At 43.7% G+C, this 22,663-nt stretch overlaps 1 protein-coding gene across 1 annotated transcript in view; it reads left to right on the plus strand.

Annotated features, from left to right (window-relative positions):
* Positions 1-20,753, plus strand: part of glp2r (glucagon-like peptide 2 receptor) — a 57,401-nt gene extending 36,648 nt beyond the window's left edge. The window contains exons 4-13 of the mRNA XM_004919563.4: positions 5,485-5,606; positions 7,734-7,840; positions 8,298-8,451; positions 9,141-9,300; positions 12,201-12,261; positions 14,308-14,377; positions 14,532-14,620; positions 15,184-15,322; positions 15,432-15,473; positions 17,046-20,753. Coding sequence (XP_004919620.2) covers positions 5,485-5,606; positions 7,734-7,840; positions 8,298-8,451; positions 9,141-9,300; positions 12,201-12,261; positions 14,308-14,377; positions 14,532-14,620; positions 15,184-15,322; positions 15,432-15,473; positions 17,046-17,399 — 1,298 coding nt within the window. The 3' untranslated portion in view covers positions 17,400-20,753. The remainder of the gene's footprint in view (positions 1-5,484; positions 5,607-7,733; positions 7,841-8,297; positions 8,452-9,140; positions 9,301-12,200; positions 12,262-14,307; positions 14,378-14,531; positions 14,621-15,183; positions 15,323-15,431; positions 15,474-17,045) is intronic.
* The last annotated feature ends 1,910 nt before the right edge of the window (positions 20,754-22,663 follow it).

The raw sequence follows: 22,663 nt of genomic DNA on the forward strand, positions 1-22,663 counted from the left end.
ACTGAGGTTGGAGACAGTAAGGGCTGAGGCTGGAGACAGTAAGGGCTGAGGTTGGAGACAGTAGGGACTGAGGTTGGAGACAGTAAGGGCTGAGGCTGGAGACAGTAGGGGCTGAGGCTGGAGACAGTAGGGACTGAGGTTGGAGACAGTAAGGGCTGAGGCTGGAGACAGTAAGGGCTGAGGTTGGAGACAGTAGGGGCTGAGGCTGGAGACAGATGGGGCTGAGGCTGGAGACAGTAGGGGCTGAGGCTGGAGACAGTAGGGGCTGAGGCTGGAGACAGTAGGGCTGAGGCTGGAGACAGTAGGGGCTGAGGCTGGAGACAGTAGGGGCTGAGGCTGGAGACAGTAGGGGCTGAGGCTGGAGACAGTAGGGGCTGAGGCTGGAGACAGTAGGGGGCTGAGGCTGGAGACAGTAGGGGCTGAGGCTGGAGACAGTAGGGCTGAGGCTGGAGACAGTAGGGCTGAGCTGGAGACAGTAAGGGGCTGAGGCTGGAGACAGTAAGGGCTGAGACTGGAGACAGTAGGGGCTGAGGCTGGAGACAGTAGGGGCTGAGGCTGGAGACAGTAGGGGCTGAGGCTGGAGACAGTAGGGGCTGAGGCTGGAGACAGTAGGGGCTGAGGCTGGAGACAGTAGGGGCTGAGGCTGGAGACAGTAGGGGCTGAGGCTGGAAACAGTAGGGGCTGAGGCTGGAGACAGATGGGGCTGAGGCTGGAGACAGTAGGGGCTGAGGTTGGAGACAGTAGGGGCTGAGGCTGGAGACAGTAGGGGCTGAGGCTGGAGACAGTAAGGGCTGAGGCTGGAGACAGTAAGGGCTGAGGCTGGAGACAGTAGGGGCTGAGGCTGGAGACAGTAGGGACTGAGGTTGGAGACAGTAGGGGCTGAGGCTGGAGACAGTAGGGGCTGAGGCTGGAGACAGTAAGGGCTGAGGCTGGAGACAGAAGGGACTGAGGTTGGAGACAGTAGGGGGCTGAGGCTGGAGACAGTAGGGGCTGAGGCTGGAGACAGTAAGGGCTGAGGCTGGAGACAGTAGCGACTGAGGTTGGAGACAGTAGGGGCTGAGGTTGGAGACAGTAGGGGCTGAGGCTGGAGACAGTAGGGGCTGAGGCTGGAGACAGTAAGGGCTGAGGCTGGAGACAGTAGCGACTGAGGTTGGAGACAGTAGGGGCTGAGGTTGGAGACAGTAGGGGCTGAGGCTGGAGACAGTAGGGGCTGAGGCTGGAGACAGTAGGGGCTGAGGCTGGAGACAGTAAGGGCTGAGGCTGGAGACAGTAGGGACTGAGGTTGGAGACAGTAAGGGCTGAGGCTGGAGACAGTAAGGGCTGAGGTTGGAGACAGTAGGGACTGAGGTTGGAGACAGTAAGGGCTGAGGCTGGAGACAGTAGGGGCTGAGGCTGGAGACAGTAGGGACTTGAGGTTGGAGACAGTAAGGGCTGAGGCTGGAGACAGTAAGCGCTGAGGTTGGAGACAGTAGGGGCTGAGGCTGGAGACAGATGGGGCTGAGGCTGGAGACAGTAGGGGCTGAGGCTGGAGACAGTAGGGGCTGAGGCTGGAGACAGTAAGGGCTGAGGCTGGAGACAGTAGGGGCTGAGGCTGGAGACAGTAGGGGCTGAGGCTGGAGACAGTAGGGGCTGAGGCTGGAGACAGTAGGGGCTGAGGCTGGAGACAGTAGGGGCTGAGGCTGGAGACAGTAGGGGCTGAGGCTGGAGACAGTAGGGGCTGAGGCTGAGACAGTAGCGACTGAGGTTGGAGACAGTAGGGGCTGAGGGTTGGAGACAGTAGGGGCTGAGGTTGGAGACAGTAGGGGCTGAGCTGGAGACAGTAGGGGCTGAGGCTGGAGACAGTAAGGGCTGAAGCTGGAGACAGTAGGGGCTGAGGCTGGAGACAGTAGGGGCTGAGGCTGGAGACAGTAGGGGCTGAGGCTGGAGACAGTAGGGGCTGAGGTTGGAGACAGTAGGGGCTGAGGCTGGAGACAGTAGGGGCTGAGGCTGGAGACAGTAGGGGCTGAGGCTGGAGACAGTAAGGGCTGAGGCTGGAGACAGTAAGGGCTGAGGCTGGAGACAGTAGGGGCTGAGGCTGGAGACAGTAGGGGCTGAGGCTGGAGACAGTAGGGGCTGAGGCTGGAGACAGTAAGGGCTGAGGCTGGAGACAGTAGGGGCTGAGGCTGGAGACAGTAGGGACTGAGGTTGGAGACAGTAGGGGCTGAGGTTGGAGACAGTAGGGGCTGAGGCTGGAGACAGTAGGGGCTGAGGCTGGAGACAGTAGGGCTGGAGACAGTAGGGCTGGGGCTGGAGACAGTAGGGGCTGAGGCTGGAGACAGTAGGGGCTGAGGCTGGAGACAGTAGAGGCTGAGGCTGGAGACAGTAGGGCTGAGGTTGGAGACAGTAGGGCTGAGGCTGGAGACAGTAGGGCTGGGGCTGGAGACAGTAGGGCTGGGGCTGGAGACAGTAGGGCTGAGGCTGGAGACAGTAGGAGCTGAGGTTGGAGACAGTAGGGGCTGAGGTTGGAGACAGTAGGAGCTGAGGTTGGAGACAGTAGGAGCTGAGGTTGGAGACAGTAGGGCTACAAAACCTCCTAGATATCACCCAGATGGCAAATGCATAAGATTTTGGGGTGATACAAAACTTCCCTTAATACCAACGCTCACAAAATGGCGCCGGCCTGCTGGCTGTGACTGTAAATTCCATGACAGAAGGGAAAAGAAATTCAATAATTTATATAGTGTAAGAAAAGTTTATATTGCTCTACTAACCTGATACAAAAGGATTTGGAATTATTTCTTAGGGTGACAGGCTCCCCTTTAATACTTTGTCAAAAATGCCTTTAAAATGTTCCCTTCTTATTTACTATTTTTTTAATAAAAATTTACTTTAGAATTCATCATCTTTTACAAACTTGCCCATAAAACAATCGGTTGGTACCCGTCGCAATTCAGTTGAATAAATTCAATATTTTTTCATAAAGAAAAAGAACTAAAATCCTCCATAAAATACATTTATTTTTGTCTTTAAAATTTATAGATTCTCTTCTGCCGAGCGGCCGTAAAGTTTTATGACTATTCCCGACACAACACTAAAACTATAGAGTCCTTGTACGTAGGATTTATAGCGATCCCGGCGTTTCATCATTTATGCAGAGATTGACACGACCCACTCAAGGGATTAATCTCCCTCCCTTTCCCATTACAATTTCCGTATAAATACAATAAAAAAAACAAAAACTTGTCAAATTACAGGGCCGATTTATCGAAATTTGAGTTTGTTTTTTTTCACAATTTGATAACAAATGCAGTGAAAAATACACCAATGTGAATAAACCCCGAGAATAGTGATGAGCGAATTTGCCCCTGAATTTCTAAAAAATTTGCAAAACTACTGAAAAATATGACTTTTTTTTCTTGACTGCAATTTTTTTCCCTCTGGGGCCAAATTTTTGTGGCGGCTTCATGAAAAAATTTACCAGTGGCGAAATTCAAATCCAAACTTCGTTCATCCAGAGAATATAAGAACCATGAATAGTCAGTAGTAATGGGCGAAATAATTAGCCAGGGATGGATTCACGGTGAATGATTTCACGAAACGGGAGACAAAATTCGATAAGTAAAAATTTGCCGATTGTCTTTTTTTTTTTTTAGACACAAGCAACATTTTTTTTTTTTTTTACGTAAGACATTTTCACCGTTTGGAAAATTTGTGTTTTTTTTAAAAAAAGATTCAGGAAACACAAAAAATCCACGAAATGGCAAAAATGTTGCTTGTCCAAAAAATTTGTTGCGTGTGGCAATTTTTTTTGACGTGCATCTTTTATTTTTACACGTGTGTAAATTTTTTTTTGAAGTGGGGAAAAGTTTTTGACGTGCGCTTCACAAAATAATTTGCCAATCGCGAACCGAAGAAATTTGCCGCAAGTCAATACCTGACAAATTATTTATATACACGACCAACTCAAGGGATAAATCTCCCAACTTTTTACTTTACAATTTCCGTACAAATACAATAAAAAAATAAAAATTTGTCAAATTAAGGGGCTGATTTATTAAAATTTAAGGTTTATGTTGTTTTGTTTTACAATTTGAGAACAAATGCAGTAAAAAATACGCGAATGTGAATATACCTGAGAATATCGATGAGCGAATCTGTCCCCGAAAATCTGAAAAATTCACGAAAACATGACTTTTTGTTATTTGACTGCAGCTTTTTCCCTCTGTGGGCAAATTTTTGTGGGTTTGTGAAAAAATTTGCCAATGGCAAAATTCGAATCCAAACTTTGTTCATTACTACCTGAGAATATTCTTAAGAACCATGAATAGTCAGTATTAGAGATGGGCGAAATAATTAGCCAGGGATGGATTTTACTCGTTTCGGCATTGGTGGATTAATCACGAAATGGGCGACAAAATTCGGCACATAAAAATTTGCTGTGCGTCTTTTTTTTTTTGACATGCGCAACAATTTTTTTTTTACGTTCGACTTTTTCACCGTTTCACGAATCTTAATTTGGAAAATTCGTGTATCTTTCAAAAGATTCAGGAAACATAAAAAAAATTGCAAAACGCCAAAAATGTTACATGTCAAAAAAAATTGTCATGTGTGCCAATTTTTTGTTGACATGCATCTTTTTTTTTTGATGTGGGGGGAAAAGTTTTTTTTCGCACGTTTTACAAAATAATTTGCCAATCGCGACCCACAGAAATTTGCCGCGAATCAATGCCTGACAAATTATTTCGCCCATCAGTAATTAAAGTCAATTGGTGTTTTTTTTTTTTTTACAATATTTTTGTCTCTACAACTTTTTTTCTCTGCGATTTTTTTTCTGTGGTGAACTTTTGCCGCAGTTTCACGAAAAAATTTGCAGATGGTGAAATATGGAATTTTGCTGCGAATCCAGACCTGGTGAAAAAATTAGCCCATCACTACAACGGAGCTGAGTGGCCAATAAGTAGAAGGCAACAAGGATGGAACTAGTAAGAGCTCACCACAGTCTGCAATTCCGCCATCCTCCATTCATATCTATGGCGTTTTAAAGGTGTATTTATCAAAGGGGAACTTGCACTCATTGATAAATACTCTTTTTAAAATCCTATAGAAATGAATGGAGAGTGGTGGAACTGTGCCGAGCTCTTTGAACACCCCTATATGTAGAATTACCCAGGAAAAAAAGGGGGTAATAAAAACGAAAGCAATTTCGCCTGTTAGTAAATAGTTCTTCTTCCCTTGTATTGTTATGAATTCCTTCCCAGGGGCAAATGGAAACCAGCAGCCGCATTTTAATGGACGTCATTTGTTTTACAACCCGAGTACAGAACATTCCATACGTCACACCTATAATTCTGTCCGGTGGCGAGAAAAAAAAACAACACTGGAAATTCCAGTTAAACAAAAAACGGGCAAATTTTTGTTTGATGAAGAAGCGAATGAGAGGGGGAACATGGGAAGGGTCCATGATGGATGCAACGTGCGCGCTGACCTTTCCGTGTTTACTTTCAGGCAGCACCGGCCTTGTATACAGAGTCTGCTCCGAGGAGGGAGTTTGGCAAACGGCGGAGAACTCAACAAGCATTTGGCGGGATCACGGGGAATGTTCTGGAAAGAATCACTTCAAACAGAATGTGAGTCTGTCTTGTTTCTCTCCAACACCCATCTCTCAGGCCTCTCGGATTAACTGCGAGGGGAGAGGGATTGTGGGCCCCCGATAATGTCCTGATTTATAAAATAGAAACTTGGCCGAGACGATGGTATCAGGTAGGGTAATTAGGGATGAAAAAGGGGGGAATCTGTGCGCTTAGATTTATTTGGTGGTGAAGGAATTCGAGATTTCTAGACTATTGTCTAGACTTGCCCTACGCGTTTCTGCCAGAAAGCAGCTTCACTTAAGGGCAGATTTCAGTTGCAGATTGGGGTCCTTCCGACTGATTTGGCAGCTTATCTGCCTATGTAGGGGCACCCCCAATGGGCCTACCCCACCAATATTGCCTAAAATTGACCAGATTTCAATCAACCAAGGTTGATTTTACTGTTGGATTGGGGACATCAGTCCGACCGCCCATTTTAATTTAGCCATTTGGCCCTAGGGCCCCCTTTAGGTGATCTGCTGGTCAAACGTGTGGATCATACCAAGTATGGGCCCCTTAGGCAACCTGGCCGGCCGGCCACCCCGTTCCTGCACCCTCCCCATAATGTCCTGATTTATAAAATAGAAACTTGGCCGAGACGATGGTATCAGGTAGGGTAATTAGGGATGAAAATGGGGGGAAATCTATGCGCTTAGATTTATTTGCTGGTGAGGGAATTCGAGATTTAGAGACTATTGTCTACACTTGCCCTACAGGTTTCTGCCAGATAGCGGCTTCACTTAAGGTGCCCATACACAGATAGATTTCAGTTGTGGATTGGGGTCCTTCAGACTGATTCGGCAGCTTATCTGCCTATGTATGGGCACCACCAATGGGTCTACCCCACCAATATCGCCTAAAATTGACCAAATTTCGATCAAGCAGGTTTAATTATCCTGTTGCATCAGGGACTGTATAAGCTTGTGGATGGGCCCCTAAGTCTGACCCATATAACTGTCATTTTCATTCAGTCATTTGGCCCTAGGGCCCCCTTTAGGCGATTTGCTGGTCAAACGAGTGGATCGTACCAAGTATGGCCACCTTAGGCAACCCGGCCGGCCACCCCGTTCCTGCACCCTCCCCCATCACAGGGGGGAGGTGCTTCTCTAGAGCACAGCCTGGGGCAAGAGAACACGTACCAGGGGTAGGGCAGGAGAGGTACCGGCCTGGGCGCCCCCCCCCCCTTGGTTGTTATTGTTTAGATTATTGATACAGAGCCTTGTAGGGAAGGGGTGTGAGTACCACCGGCTTTCAAAGCCTAAATAAACTCAATAGATTTGTTTTATAACATTTTCAGAATATTGGCAGTCAATAAAGTGGATGAAGTCAAGTTGAGGTTGGGTCAGTAGCTATGATCTGCCATCATACGGGATCTATTATGCACACAATTCCTATGTGGATCCACCTTTAGTGCAGAGAGTTGATTGGATGGTTCCATTAATTATTTATGAATAGCAACTGGATCCCTTCTTAAGCTTCTCTTGTCCCATAGGAACACGCCAACTTGGCCAACTTATCTTAACCAAAATCCATCATAACATTTATTCATTTGTCTACATTCTCTCTACTTGTCATTCCTTAAAACTCTTTTCTGTGAGACTAAAACTGAAATGTTTACTCTACACTGGGTATTTTGAAGGCCAAGTCTGTCAACTGTAATAACTCATAGGTACTAAGGCATTTTATTGCCAAAGGATTAGTCACAATAGTGCAAGCTAGAATGTAATATTTATTTTGTAGAAAGCTTTACTATACCTGAGTAAACAGCTCTAGAATCTCTCTCTGCTTGTTTAAGATAGCAGCTGCCATTTTAGCTTGGTCTGACATCTTTTCCTGCCTGCATCTCTCCTGCTCTTGGCTCAGATTACAGCAGAGATGGGAGGGGAAGCAGGAGAAGGGAGGGGGAGAGAGGAGCAAACTGAGCATGCTTGTGCCGTGCCCTGAAGGATTACGCTGAGAGCAGGAAGTCTGACACAGAAGATCATGTATACAGAATAGAGGCAAAGAAATGCAAAGTATCCTGCATTAATGACCCATCTCCATATGGACAAAGTTAGACCGAACCTAAACCTGTATAATTCTATGGTTTTGCTTATTAACTAGAGTTTCCTCATCCTGTTATAGGACAAAGATTATGCCTCGCTTTCTGCGCTACAAATTATTTACACCATTGGATATTCCATATCGCTTGGGGCGCTGCTTCTGGCACTTGTGATTCTCCTTCTATTCAGGTGGGTACTCACAACTGGGCAACAATCTGACACATAGGGATAAGTTGCCATTATGACAAAGGAATCATAAAATCCCGAAACTTCAGAAAAATTTGCAAAATGCGGCTACTGCAGACTTTCTTTTTTATTAACATGACTTACTTAACGCAACAGCAACTTTTTTGCTGCAACCGCGACCACAAACTTTTCCCTCATTCTGAAAATTTTTGGGGGCAGTTTTGCCAAAGAATTAGCCAATAGCGAAATGCGGAATTTCGCAGCCAAATTAATGAAATTGTGGTTATTTGAGACCATGTGACACGTCTCAGCCCCCATCTCTGAGCCCGCCATGTTCATGTATATACAAACGGTGGCTGATGGGTATGTAACATAAAATATGGGGGTCAATGTATGATGCAAAGGGGCAGCTGATCCCAAATCTGTGCAAATGATCTTTTCTTTCTGTACAAATCCACAGAAAACTTCATTGCACAAGAAATTATATCCACATGAACCTCTTTGCTTCCTTCATCATGAGAGCGCTGGCTGTCCTCATAAAAGATATTGTCTACAAAAATACTTATTTCAAAAAGAATGATGAAATGGGCTGGATGTCGCATCTTACGTCAGAGGTAAGTAGCCTGGGCTTCATTTATTTGCCTTGCCCAGACCTTCCATGTGTTCTCCACTCTGTTCTTCTTCATCTCCAATCAAGAAAACCTCTTTCCGGTGTTTTAGATCCCATATTCCAAAAAGGATCCACATCCAAACAGTCTAATTATATCGCTTTCCTGTAAGTGAAACAAGGGTTTTGCCAAAATCCATAATTTATGGATTTGATCCAAGTTAAACAGAATCCATGTTCGAGTTTGACCAAGTCAAAGCTTAGAACAAGTTTCAGCCTTTAGGAATTTTTAAACTAAGCCTTTTGGTTTAAAGAATGCCAAAAGTTGGCCAAAATTTGTAGTTTTTAGCCAAAACCCAAACCAAATCCTGGTCCTTGTTCACAGGGTTGGACTGGGGGGTGCAGGGCCCACCAGGGCTCCCGCCCCAGGGGCCCTGCAGGTGTCCCAGCCAGCTGTGTCCCCTACCCCCCCAGGGGCCCCCCTAAACCCCCCGCAGGGCCCCCACCAGTTGTCCTCCCCGATCGCGTATAAATTGAACGCGTCAGGGGAGGAACAGTCAGTAGGGGGAGCGCCGGCAAAGGTCGGACTGGCTCGCCGGGATTTTTCCTGGTGTCCCGGTGGCCCAGTCCGACCCTGCTTGTTCATTTGTTAGATACAGTATATCTTAACTGAGATGTACTTACCTTTGTTTTTAGATATCTACCTCATGCCGAGTCGCTCAAGTCTTCATGCATTTTTTCGTGGGTGCAAATTACTGTTGGCTCTTTGTAGAAGGCCTCTACCTCCACACGATCCTGGTTACTGTAATCCTTTCAGAGAAGGGCTTGCTCCTGAAATATCTTTTCATTGGCTGGTGTAAGTAGACTGACTGGTTATTTCCACTGACAGCTATTTATCCACTGGTCCGAAAATTTTTGAATCTGTAAATGAAAATATAAATCAGTTGAGGGCCAATGTAGTGTATGGAAAAGTCCCACTGCCCAGAAGCTGTTGTGGAGCAACAACTGCAGAAATACTTGCCTCTCTGCCATCATTAAGGGCGAAGACAAACGGGGCGATTAGTTGCCGCAACTTTTTGAAAAGTCGCGGCAACTAATCCGCACAATGAAATGCCTCGTGTGTCTTTGCCCTAAAGCCAAGAGAGGATGGCAACAAAAATTAAGGGGCAAAAAATGCTTAAACTGGATAATGTTTTTGAGATAATCCTCATGGGATGGTAGGAAGGTCCAATGCAAAAACTAAGAGAAGAATATGGTAAAAGTCGAGTTTACAGCGTGCGTCAAATGCAAAAATCCAAGTAACCAAGTGACTAAAGGTCATGTTTGCCTTGGCCTACAAAGCCTCTTTTTCATGTAAGAAAATGATCCCTCGAACACAGCGACAAAGATCTTCTTGATTTATACGTGACTTGGGAAATTCTAAACGTTTTTCTACAGTGTAAAACTGGAAGTCTGGGATAAAACCCAAAAATCTGTATAAAAATGAACTTATTTGATATACTGCAGTGGATAGGAGTATGTAAGGCAATGTAATTATTGGTTCCCATGGTCCAAAGTACAGAATCCCACCCAAAAAAATTACTGAAGGTTTTCTCTCTTCTCATTGGTTAAAGTTCATCCATGTCCAAAGGGTTAAACACATGTCACTTTATGTTGAGCATAAAAAGTCCAACATTAATATTTGCATAGAAAGATGGTAAATGTGGCAAATACACCCCCTAGACCGACAGCTAGTTTAGTCTCAGGAGGAATAAAAATAAATCTTCCGACTTTTCCGCACAGCAAATTGGCAGACAAAATACTGTTTTGGCAAGAAACGAGCCTTCCAGTTCTTAAAAGCAATATATCTCCGGAGAATCACCACCTTAGATGGCTAACATTCCTGCTGCATGATGGCTCCTACTCATTGGTAGATCATAATGTCTTCTTGTCCCGCCCCTTGAATTGCAGTGAAAAGCCAATCTGGTCAGTGGTTTGTCTAAGTCAGGGGTCCCCAACCTTTCTTACTCTTGAGCCACAGTCAAATGTAAAAAGACTCGGGGAGCAACACAAGCACCATAAAAGTTCATGGAGGAGCCAAATAAGGGCTGTGATTGGCTATTAAGCAGCCTCTATGCACCCTATCAGCTTACAGGGGCTTTATTTGGTAGGAAATCTTGTTTTTATTCAACCAAAACTTGCCCCCAAGTCAGGAATTCACAAATAATTACCTGGTTTGGGGGCACTGAGAGCAACATCACAACGGAGTCATCTTGAGTATGTTTCCCACTCATCCGGGTGACCTCTTTAGTGGTAGGGAATTCCCTGGCATTTCATTAGCTGCTATAGGGTAGAGGCTGAGGAGAACGACTTCCCCTCGACTTTCATTCAAGAGGACAAAACCAAAGGCAAACTCTTTCTTGAACCTCTGTAGTCTTGAGAAGCCTTCAACGGATCTTCTGAATGACCCTTCAGTACGACGGCTGCATTTCACATTTTTAGATGTAGTCATTTATAACGCAATTTATTACATAATTCTCTCTTTAATACCCTTTCCTAGCTAATGAAATGCCAGGGAATTCCCTACCACCAAAGAAGTCACGCGGATGAGTGGCAGACATATTCAAGATGACTCCGTTGACTAAAGGTCCCCATACACGGGCCGATTGTAGCTGCCGATATCGGTCCTTTGGACCAATTCGCATCTTATCGGATATTGGGTGACGACCTCGCCAAGCGAGCTAATCTTCACGTGTATGGGCACCTTTAGACAAACCACTTACCAGATTGGCTTTTCGCTGCAATTCAAGGTTTCGCAACAAAATCACACAATCGTGACTATTTTTTAATTCAAACCTTAGAAACGCCAACGTTTCAGATTTATCACATACAAAAAACTTGAATGAAAAAAAAAATTCCATCTCAAAGCGGCTGAGTTCCAGTAGAACTCATCATTTCTTCATTTCAAAATGGCTAAATCGTATGTACTGATGTCTGTCAACTGGAACCGTGTAGCCCCATGGGTTGACCTGCTTGAGCCTGTTTCTTGAACAGGGCTGGAACTAAGGGGTAGGCAAAAGAGTCACGTGACTCCCTTTGGTGGGACTTGACTCTTCTGCCTACCCCTAGTTCCAGCCCTGTTCAAGACGCAGACTCAAGCAGGTCAACCTATGGGGGTACACGGTTTCAGTACACAGACATTGGAGTTGACACTTACCTCTTCTGTCTGCCTTCCCCCCGTTTGGCCCTCCTATAACTCCAAGTGAAAACCTGCTAAGGGAGTGGAGGCCACATGGAGTTTTTATTTCCCACCAATGGAGACATCACCCCCCCATCAACATAAAGGGGTTGTTCCCCATGGAGTTAATTTTTAGTATGATATAGAGACCAATATTCTAAGACAATTTGCAATTAATCTTCATATTTTATAGTTTTTTAATTATTTCACTTTTTGTTCAGCAGCTCTCCAGTTTGGAATTTTAGCAGCGATCTGGTTGCTAGGGTCCAATTTACCTTAGCAACCAGGGAGTGGTTATAATAAGAGACTGGAAGGGAGGGGCTGAATACAAAAATAAGTAATAAAAAGACAATAACAATAAAACTGTAGTCTCACAGAGCAATAGGGTTTGGCTGCCGGGGTCAGTGACCCACTTGGACTCTGGTCTTTTTTCAACCCACTGTAACTATGTAATAAAATATGATTACATAATTGGGCGTCTGGAATTTCTACATTTAATGAAACCTTTTTATGACGTTTCTCCCTCTTTTTCTCCACAGTTTTCCCGCTCCTCTTTGTTGTGCCCTGGGTAATAGCAAAACTATACTATGAAAACAATGGGTAAGTCATCAATAAGATACTTTCCAACCTATTATGTGTGATGTTTTTGAAAAATATATAAAATTAGGCACAATTACAACTTGGGTTAAGACGCAGTGTTATATATATCTCTGTTGTACAATATTGACCAATGCTTTAAAGTGACAGTGACACCTTGTCCAAGACGGGAAGTCCCGCCCCCCCACTTCTCAGTGATGTTATGAATAAAAAATAACTGCCCAGCTTTGGGATATTTCTATAGCAATTGATAATAATCATTATTACTGAGGATGCCGAGGAAAGAATCCAAAAACATTAGGGTTCAAAGTTGCCGAGCCATTGGCTTTTGTTAGCGCCCAATTAGACGTTGGGCTCTTTTTGTTATTAGCGAGGGCTCGTTAACATATTGCTTAGCCTGAGCACTTTACATCGGGTCACATTGATTATACGCCAATTAGACGCTGATAGATCCTCATTTATTCATCAGGGAAAACGCTGTACCCCCCCCCCCCCGACACTGTCAGGGTTATGGGGTTACGCACTAATCTAAATGTATGGACTTTGGCTCACACTGGTGATTTAAATTTGAATACAATTTTTTGCACGTCGTAATGATTGATCATCAACCCTTCTTCACCATCAGTCATTTGCAGGCACTAATAGAATAAACCAGCCGTACCCATTGGGGGGTTCCCATTAGATTGTCCTTTCCCTAAGCTTCATCAATTGATATCTTCAGGATGACCATTTCATTTGGTGGCTCTAATAGCAGAATCATCCAGCCGTACCCATTGGGGGGTTCCCATTAGATTGTCCTTTCCCTAAGCTTCATCAGTTGATATCTTCAGGATGACCATCTCATTTGGTGTCTCTAATAGCAGAATAATTCAGCCGTACCCATTGGGGGGTTCCCATTAGATTGTCCTTTCCCTAAGCTTCATCAGTTGATATCTTCAGGATGACCATCTCATTTGGTGGCACTAATAGCGGAATAATCCAGCGGTACCCATTGAGGGGTTCCCATTGTCTTTTCCCTAAGCTTCATCAGTTGATTTCTTCAGGATGGCCATCTAATTTGGTGGCACAATAGCAGAATCATCCAGCCGTACCTATTAGGGGGTTCCCATTAGATTGTCCTTTCTCTAAGCTTCATCAGTTGATACCTTCAGGATGGCCATCTCATGTGGTGGCTTCCCTATTACAGGAAGAGATGGTGATTTTGAGATGCTTATTGGGGCTGTAGTATGAGGAGAGACCCCTAAAGTGTTACAGAGAGGAGACAGCACTATTGTTATCTCTATTGGGTCTATACGCAGAAGACAGATCCCAAAAGAGGACAAGAATGGAAGAATACAGGTGGAGAAAGTAAACATGGTCAGTAGTGATTTCTGGGCCGCTCTGAAACCTACGGGTCACAAATATGGAGGTCATGGCTGGGTGTGGGCGGAGCTGTTCCTTATGCCCTCCCAACCCACAACCTAACTGTGTCTATTTATAGATGTGCCTGCCCCACCCCCTCCATGACATCAGAGGAGGGGCAGACGTGTGTTTATAAATAGATGCTGCCAGTGGTGGACAAGGGGCGCAGTTAGGTCAGGGGAGGGGAGGGCAGCAGGAACAGCTCCGCCCACACATTTGCTGAGTGTGTCCACCCTGAACCACAGGTTTTGAAATCACTACTGACCTCTGCTCCCAAATACCCCATACAATCATGTTACCTGACCAAAATTCGACCCTCACCCAACCCTGACCTCTCTAGCGCCCCTCTCTAGCTCCCCGCACCCAGCCTGCACCCGTTTATATACCCGCCCAGTGTCTGCTACTCAATAATTCACTGAGATCTTGTACTTACACATATTCAGCAAGTTACACGGGCACGGTATGGTTTTGGGAGAGGCTTTCTATCACCCCCTGCTGGGCAAAAGCTAAACTGCAAGCGGAATCCCACCATAAAAGCCCCACGCAACAAAAAAAATGGAAGATTGGAAGTGAATATGTAAAGTAAAAGTCAAGTTAGAACAAATGTACTTGATTTTTTTTCGAAATTTACTTCTTTTTGTGTTTTAGATGCTGGGGAGTGAACGAGAGTCCTGGAATCTGGTGGATCATCCGTGGGCCGATGCTGCTTGGAATATTGGTAGGTATCAGGAGATCCTATGGAGCCCAAAGTACCAAAACAATGAATGTTTTAGGGGTGTTATGTAGCGGGGGTATAAAACCGGTCTTTCCTTGAATTCTGCTCTAAATCATATAAAAACATGTAATTTTGATGAAACTTTTTTTTTTTGCAGATCAATTTTCTTATATTTATCAAAGTTTTGAAACTCCTGTACTCGAAACTGAAAGCTCAGCAAATGAGGTACACGGACTGCAAGTACAGGTAAGGCGAAATAGGTTATTATATTATAGGGTTTTCATATTATAGGGGATTATAAGGGAAAAAAAAGAAAAGCAGGGACTGTCCTATACCAGACTTGGAAAAAAAAATAAAAATCACAGGAGTTTGTTGGATTGTCATTGGTCAGTTGTCAATAAGACCAAGTCAGGCACCAATAAGGAAGTGAAGGAGGAGCATAGAGTGAGACACGCCCACTCCTTATTCTGCTGCAAACAAAGGAATGCAGAGCTCCATTTGAATAACCTCTGTTATAGCCTTTCTACCTTCAAACAAAATCATAGTTAATTAGCAAATCTCTTTGTGTGTTTGGACATGACAGTAGCCATGTTTCTGACCATGGGCGGGGCTTCGGACTTTATCCGTCTTTGTCCCACCCACAAAAATATTCAGTTCTAAAATCCAACCCATATCAGCGGACCTCTCCCCCGGCAGTGCCTTGGGGTGATAGATTTATTGCTATTGTAAAGTCGTAGCGGGAATAATGATCCTGTAATGGAATCCTCTTTGTCTGTAAGTTGCTGTACCGCCTTTATTCCGCGCCACAGACTGGCGAGAGCCACACTCGCACTGATACCGCTGCTGGGGATGCACCACGTGGTCTTCACTTTCATTACCGACGAGCTGGTGGAGGGGGCGACGCGCCATTTCTGGCTCCTCATTCAGCTGGCGTTCGAGTCGTTTCAGGTAACACTATAGATTGTTTAATCCGCGCTGCTCTCCTCCCACTGCAAAAAGAGATAAGGAAGGAGAGCAAATCCATAAGGAAATAACGGTTTTCTCTTTCTTTTTTTAGGGATTTGTGGTCGCCATATTCTATTGCTTTACCAATGGGGAAGTAAGTATTTCAATCATTACTTAAATACTCTCTCTCTTATCCACGTGAATATGTGGCCCCATTTTCATATAAGGGGGTGATTTATCAATGGTCGAGTTTGTTTTTTTTACCGAATTTACATTTTTTAGCACTTAAAAAAATCAAATTTGAGTTATGGTTTGAAAACGTGAATGTCTGGGGTTTATTAAGTGCAAAAACCCCAAAAACTTGAAATCGGAAAGCTTATGAGTTTCTTTAGAAGTCGATGGGAGTTGTCCTAGGCAAAGTCAAGCCGTGTGTTCAATTCGAGTTTACGGGTTTTATTCAAGCTTGAAAATTGGAGTATTCGACTTTTTTGGCACACGAGTTTACCACTTTAATAAGGGTAAGAACCCACAGAGTGAGTTGGTTGCCCACGATAGTAACAAGAAGTAACCGCTCCAAAAAGGCTTTTCACAAGCAACAATAGGAGTCACCGGTGGAAAGGCTTCACATCGCAAGTCGGGCAACGTTTCCTCCTGCTGGCAACTTCACATGTCTTCAGAAACCGAAGCGATGGGAAGGCCTTTCCACCGGTGACTCCTATTGTTGCCTGTGAAAAGCCTTTTTGGAGCGGTTACTCCTTGTTACTATCGCGGGCGACTAACTCGCTCTGTGGGTCCTTACTCTAAATCAGTACCCTAATATGTGAGTTTAATCAATGTAGAAAAGCAAACTCGAATTCAAAAATTGATAAATAAGCCCTGTTGTTGTTATTGTGAGGCAGGTTTACATGTATGAGTAACCTCAGTAAGTCAACTGGGGATCATTTATTACGTTCAAAGTGCAAAAAAAGCCTAGAATTTGCCACTTGATCCCGCCACGTCTCTGCACTTGACCAGCATGGGTGGGGGGTGGCAGTTGCAAGCTGCAGTGCGGCCCTGGACTTAATACGCCCTATAGCAGGCAGTTAGGACAGGGCACCCACTAGATACTAGAGTGCTTCTCAGTCAGTACGTTCTGGGTAGGACACGGAACCCACCTGCAATTATTTTTGTATGCGTAGAAGTGCCGAATGACTCTACGATGTTCCTGTGCCCTTGGTATCCTTCTAAAAGTAGTTGCCAATGACGCAATTAACTCAATGACCTTCATGACGAGGGGGGTATAAATCTTTGCCTCTTGGCAGTAAAACATTCAAAGTATCAAGTAAAAGAACATTTCACTTTCAGAAGGTTCTTCAGATCTACTTACGGTTTTCCCTAACGCCGTAGACCTTTGCGTAGAGAACATTGATTTATAAAACAAAGGTAATTTCAACAGCTTCTGAGCTGCATATAATTTCTATACAATAAGATTTCGAGTTGTTTCTTATGAAACAAAGGACGTATTCAATGATAATGACAAATTTTCTATTTTACTTTGTACTGATATGTCATTGAAATGTCACGTGATCATGAGCAAAGAGTTTATCATAGAGAAACAATAGGCCATTGTCTTTCTTTCTTGAGTACGTCAAATGTATCATTGAAACATAAAAATACAAAGAAAAGCTAAATTTTGACAGCCAACGGTAGAGGAGTATCAGGCTAAAATGTTTTCCATCATTACCAGGTACGGGCTGAGCTGCGGAAACAATGGAACCTCTTCCTGTTGCGTTATTTTCCATGCCAAAGCTATTTCATTGACAACACGGTCAAGTATCAGTCAAAAAGTTCCAAGTCCCCCAGGAACAAGGTCATCAGAAAAAACGGGTTCTACCAAGAAGACAAGCGTCCCAGTAGCGTCCGCCTTCTCAACGTGACAGTCAATGCTGTTTCGGACTTGAATCCACAATGGCCGGTCCAGTACTTTGCAAGAGGGAGTGTGTCCGAGAGTAGCGACTGCGGTTTTACAATGGGCGAGACGATAGAGGAGACCCTTGAAGATCTAAAATCTAATGACTTACAGATGGATGACTCTTCATAAAGCTGAAAGTCGATTGGACAGCCTTCTCTTGTCAAAGTGAATATGAAAAGTTGAGTTGAACCAAGGTTTCCTGTAGGACTTCCTGTCTCCACTTTAGCCAAAACTAACCAATGGGTGGTGAGTAAACCTACTTTGACTGCAAAGCACAGTAAGAAACCTGAAGTCTTCCAGCCGGTGTGATGCAATGGCGCCACTTTGCCTTCTAAACGGGCTTCTGAACAGGGTCGTCATTCTCTTGGTTTAAATTTGAAAATCAAAAACAAAGCAATAGATATAAATATATGTTTCTAAAAAAGCAACAGGTACCATGGACCTTGAAGTTGACATCTAGGGGGATTAAATATTCAAGACTACATTTTCCGCAATAATCAAAAATCGTCGCAAAACATGTGATCTCTATTTTTTTCAAATCAAGTTTCCCGAATTTTTACAAAATAAAAAAAAAACCTCAACTATCGAAAATGAATATGTTCAACATCTAAAGCCTGGTAAGTGTCTACACAAGTCCATGGGAGACGTATCAACAGTCAACTTCTTTTACTTTTTGTTCTTTTTATTAAACAAATATAAAAAAAAATAAAACTGATGATTTTTTGTTGAAATTAAAAAATTTTCAATTTTGGATTTTTTTTTGCATTTGTTTTTAAAACAAAAGGTGCCATTGACCTTAATGTTGACACCTAAAGGCCTATCGATTACAATCTGGATTTAACACAATTTGAGAATTTTCAGCAGAAAAAAAATCTCAAAAACGAAAAAAAATCTGGCAAGAATCGTTTATTTTTTAATGGAATTTTTTCAAATTTTATAAAAATGTTAGTGATCGTAAAAATTCATGATTTTTTTTGGAATCAAGTTTTGGAAAATATGGGATTCAAAAAGACGGATAAATTGCCCTTCACTAAATGGAACGTCCATACTGTGGGTGCATTCGTATTTTGGGGTATTTGTACCCCTGATCAGTGACTTTGGGGGGCTTTACTATTTGGGAATTTGATACGCAGAGGATTGTTTAGTGCCTTCCGAACCTTAATGGAACAATTACAGCCACCATGGTCTCCACTCTAGAACATTATTGAAGAATTTCCAGTAATTTGCCAGTAAATTCACCAGTTTTTCTAAAAATGTTCATTGATGGTGCCCTGAGACAAGATGGCGCCACTGGACTCCATTGGACACAACTGATTTTTAAAGGGGAAACAATATTTAAAAAGACCCCTTGTCTGCTGGTAGGTCAACTCTAGCACCTTATATGTTATAAACAAGGAATTTCTATATAATTTATCATTTATAGGCTCTTTATGTATTAGTGTTGGAATTGTATATATACAGTATATAAAGATGTACAATTTCTAAGAAGCCAATCATTTTACAATGTATATATAGGGCAACAAGGCCACGCCTATTTCATTATTAAACTGTGAATATGTAAATGTTGAACCAAACCAAATATATCTATAAGTACCGTTGGTTTATTATTAGCTGTACTGTATATATTTAGGGGATTTGTAAAGTTTCCCATCTTTTTGCCCCACAATAACCCTTCGGAAATCATGGGTTTCTCCAGCCTTGGCCAGTGCCCATTGATATCAAACTCAGAGGGCGAGAGATGCCACCAAAGCCACTGTTTAGTTCTGCCATTTTGGTTCTGCTCTAGGGAAGAGTTATGATTGGCCAAGGGAAAGTTATGTGCTTAGGCCGGGGGCCGAGAGGCCTGTGCATTGGGCTAAGAGGGGGGAATTGCCTGAGAAGGGGTTTCTTCTTGTCTAATCAAGATTATTTGGATGAGTTGGGGTTTCAGGCACAAAAAACACTGAATATGGAAGGCAAGGCCTGAAGGTACTTGTTTCTACTAAGTATCTATTTTATCTGCTCCACATGCTGCTACTTGTTCCTACTGAGTATCCCCTTATCTGCTCCACCTTCTGTTACTTGTTCCTACTGAGTATCCCTTGATCTACTCCACCTTCTGTTACTGGTTCCTAATGAGTATCCCTGGATCTGCTCCACCTTCTGTTACTGGTTCCTACTGAGTATCCCCTTATCTGCTCCACCTTCTGTTACTTGTTCCTACTGAGTATCCCTTGATCTACTCCACCTTCTGTTACTGGTTCCTAATGAGTATCCCTTGATCTGCTCCACCTTCTGTTACTGGTTCCTACTGAGTATCCCTTGATCTTCTCCACATTCTATTACTGGTTCCTACTGAGTATCCCTTGGTCTGCTCCACCCTTTGTTACTTGTTCCTACTGAGTATCCCCTAATCTGCTCCACCTTCTGTTGCTGGTTCCTACTGAGTATCCCCTTATCTGCTCCACAACCTGTTACTTTTCCCTGTGTTCTTGTTCCTACTGAGTATCCCTTTATCTGCTCCACAACCTGTAACTTGTTCCTGAGTATCCCTTGATCTGCTCCACCTTCTGTTACTTGTTCCTACTGAGTATCCCTTGATCTTCTACACATTCTATTACTGGTTCCTACTGAGTATCCCTTGGTCTGCTCCACCCTTTGTTACTGGTTCCTACTGAGTATCCCCTTATCTGCTCCACCTTCTGTAACTTGTTCCTACTGAGTATCCCTTGGTCTGCTCCACTCTCTATTACTTGTTCCTACTGAGTATCCCCTTATCTGATCCACTCTCTATTACTTGTTCCTACTAAGTATCCCTTGGTCTGCTCCACCCTTTGTTACTGGTTCCTACTGAGTATCCCCTTATCTGCTCCACCTTCTGTTACTTGTTCCTACTGAGTATCCCCTTATCTGCTCCACTCTCTATTACTTGTTCCTACTGAGTATCCCTTTATCTGCTCAACTCTCTATTACTTATTCCTACTGAGTATCCCTTGGTCTGCTCCACCCTTTGTTACTTGTTCCTACTGAGTATCCCCTTATCTGCTCCACTCTCTATTACTGGTTCCTACTGAGTATCCCCTTATCTGCTCCACTCTCTATTACTTGTTCCTACTGAGTATCCCTTTATCTGCTCAACTCTCTATTACTTATTCCTACTGAGTATCCCTTGGTCTGCTCCACCCTTTGTTACTTGTTCCTACTGAGTATCCCCTTATCTGCTCCACTCTCTATTACTGGTTCCTACTGAGTATCCCTGGATCTGCTCCACCTTCTGTTACTGGTTCCTACGGAGTATCCCTGGATCTGCTCCACCTTCTGTTACTGGTTCCTACTGAGTATTTCATTGTGTAACAATAACAAATCATGCTTTAGAGCTGACAGCTGATTGTCTCTGGTTCTAATGAATGTTTTGCCCCACTCAGTATAAAATATTACAATTTGTATATTATGCACGTGTTTTATAACTGAATTTTAATTAAAAAAAAATCGTCGGTGACTAACGCTGCAAGTGATATTTTTATAAACTCGCCGTCTGGAAGGGAAACTGGCGCTTTAATCTCATTACGGCACAACAATAACATTCGCAGGGTACCCAAAGTGTAACGTAATCACATTTTCTCATTACTAACACAGCTTTAAACCCTGTCCTCTTAATGCTGACATTTAAAGAGACAGGCTGCTTAGTCAGCTGTGGAGGTTAAATGCGCCATTAGGCGATGGCCATCAAAAGGAATCATTCTGCAATTACTCAACAGTGTAAATAAACAAAATGGCGGCCAACCTCGGGGGACTATTGATCCTCAGTAGATGACGTTGGACTCTATGGGGAAAGCTACACAAGCCGAGGGAAGAGCTACAATTCATAGTGTTGTTTTGGACTCTATAGAGTCCGGTCACCTCAATAAAACCCCTGATGAAGGTGTTAGTGGGGAAGGTATGGAAGACACCTACAGGCTAATCTGATGGATACAGACACCTACAGGCAAATATGATGGATACAGACACCTACAGGCTAATATGATGGATACAGACACCTACAGGCTAATATGATGGATCCAGACACCTACACTCAAGGAACGTAGATGTTTTGTTGGTTGGAGAAGAAGGTGCTACAATGGGTGCCCAATGGCTATATTCATTATCAAACCTCAAGTCCAGGGGCCTCTACACTGTATTACCAGTGACTATAATACACAGACTAAACTAGCCGCCTCGTTACATGCGGAGAACAACCCTTAAACGGAATAACAACGCCGGCCAACATGTATCACTTGAGCGTATGACCTCAAAACACAGATGGTGATTTAATCCCATTGGCATCCCATGGCAGGTTTAGGCCCTAATGCCTTGCAGAGAAAAAGCTCTAAGCCGATTAGGCTCCTAAGTGCTGGTGTGTGAGGACGATCATTATTTAGCCTCTGTAATGAATGTGATTGATATCAGCTTATTTTTGTTATTCGGTGGGAAAAACATCACAATGATGTAAAAATGGCCCCAAAAAGATTCACTTTGCCCCTACGAATAAAACAGTCATTTCCTTAATTATGTTCAGCAGCAAATCTGATAATTAGGAGTCTCGGTGCAATAAGGGGAGGATTTATAGATGTAGGCGACGCCGGCCAAATGATTGTCCTTCAAACCACAAACTTCTAATTGATAATGTCACGATGATACTTCATTGGATTACAAAAAAAGTCACATTCAGGTTCCAATAAAACTCACTCCGGGGGTTGAACAAGGCTAAATAAAATATACAAGTGCCAGTGATCTGGCCAAATTAGCTATAACCATACAATATAGACAGGGGGATTGATCAATGCACATTCATTATGATCATAAGGCCACCATACCATGTCAAGGAAAATCCCATATGGTGGTCCTATCTATTTACCTCTGGTCATATTTTTCAAAGGCTGCATTTGGTTGAACTTCTTGGGTATTGGTTTTGGTCACAGGGTATTGTCCACCCCCCCATGCTTTTAGCTTTTATAGAGAAAGATTGCCAAGACCACAGCATTGGTTCTACCAACACTTATAGAGAGAGATTGCCAAGACCACAGCATTGGTTCTACCAACACTTATAGAGAGAGATTGCCAAGACCACAGCATTGGTTCTACCAACACTTATAGAGAGAGATTGCCAAGACCACAGCATTGGTTCTACCAGCACTTATAGAGAGAGATTGCCAAGACCACAGCATTGGTTCTACCAGCACTTATAGAGAGAGATTGCCAAGACCACAGCATTGGTTCTACCAACACTTACAGAGAGAGATTGCCAAGACCACAGCATTGGTTCTACCAACACTTACAGAGAGAGATTGCCAAGACCACAGCATTGGTTCTACCAACACTTACAGAGAGAGATTGCCAAGACCACAGCATTGGTTCTACCAGCACTTATAGAGAGA

The sequence above is a fragment of the Xenopus tropicalis genome, chromosome 10 (assembly GCF_000004195.4).
Source record: "Xenopus tropicalis strain Nigerian chromosome 10, UCB_Xtro_10.0, whole genome shotgun sequence".
Lineage (NCBI taxonomy): Eukaryota > Metazoa > Chordata > Amphibia > Anura > Pipidae > Xenopus > Xenopus tropicalis.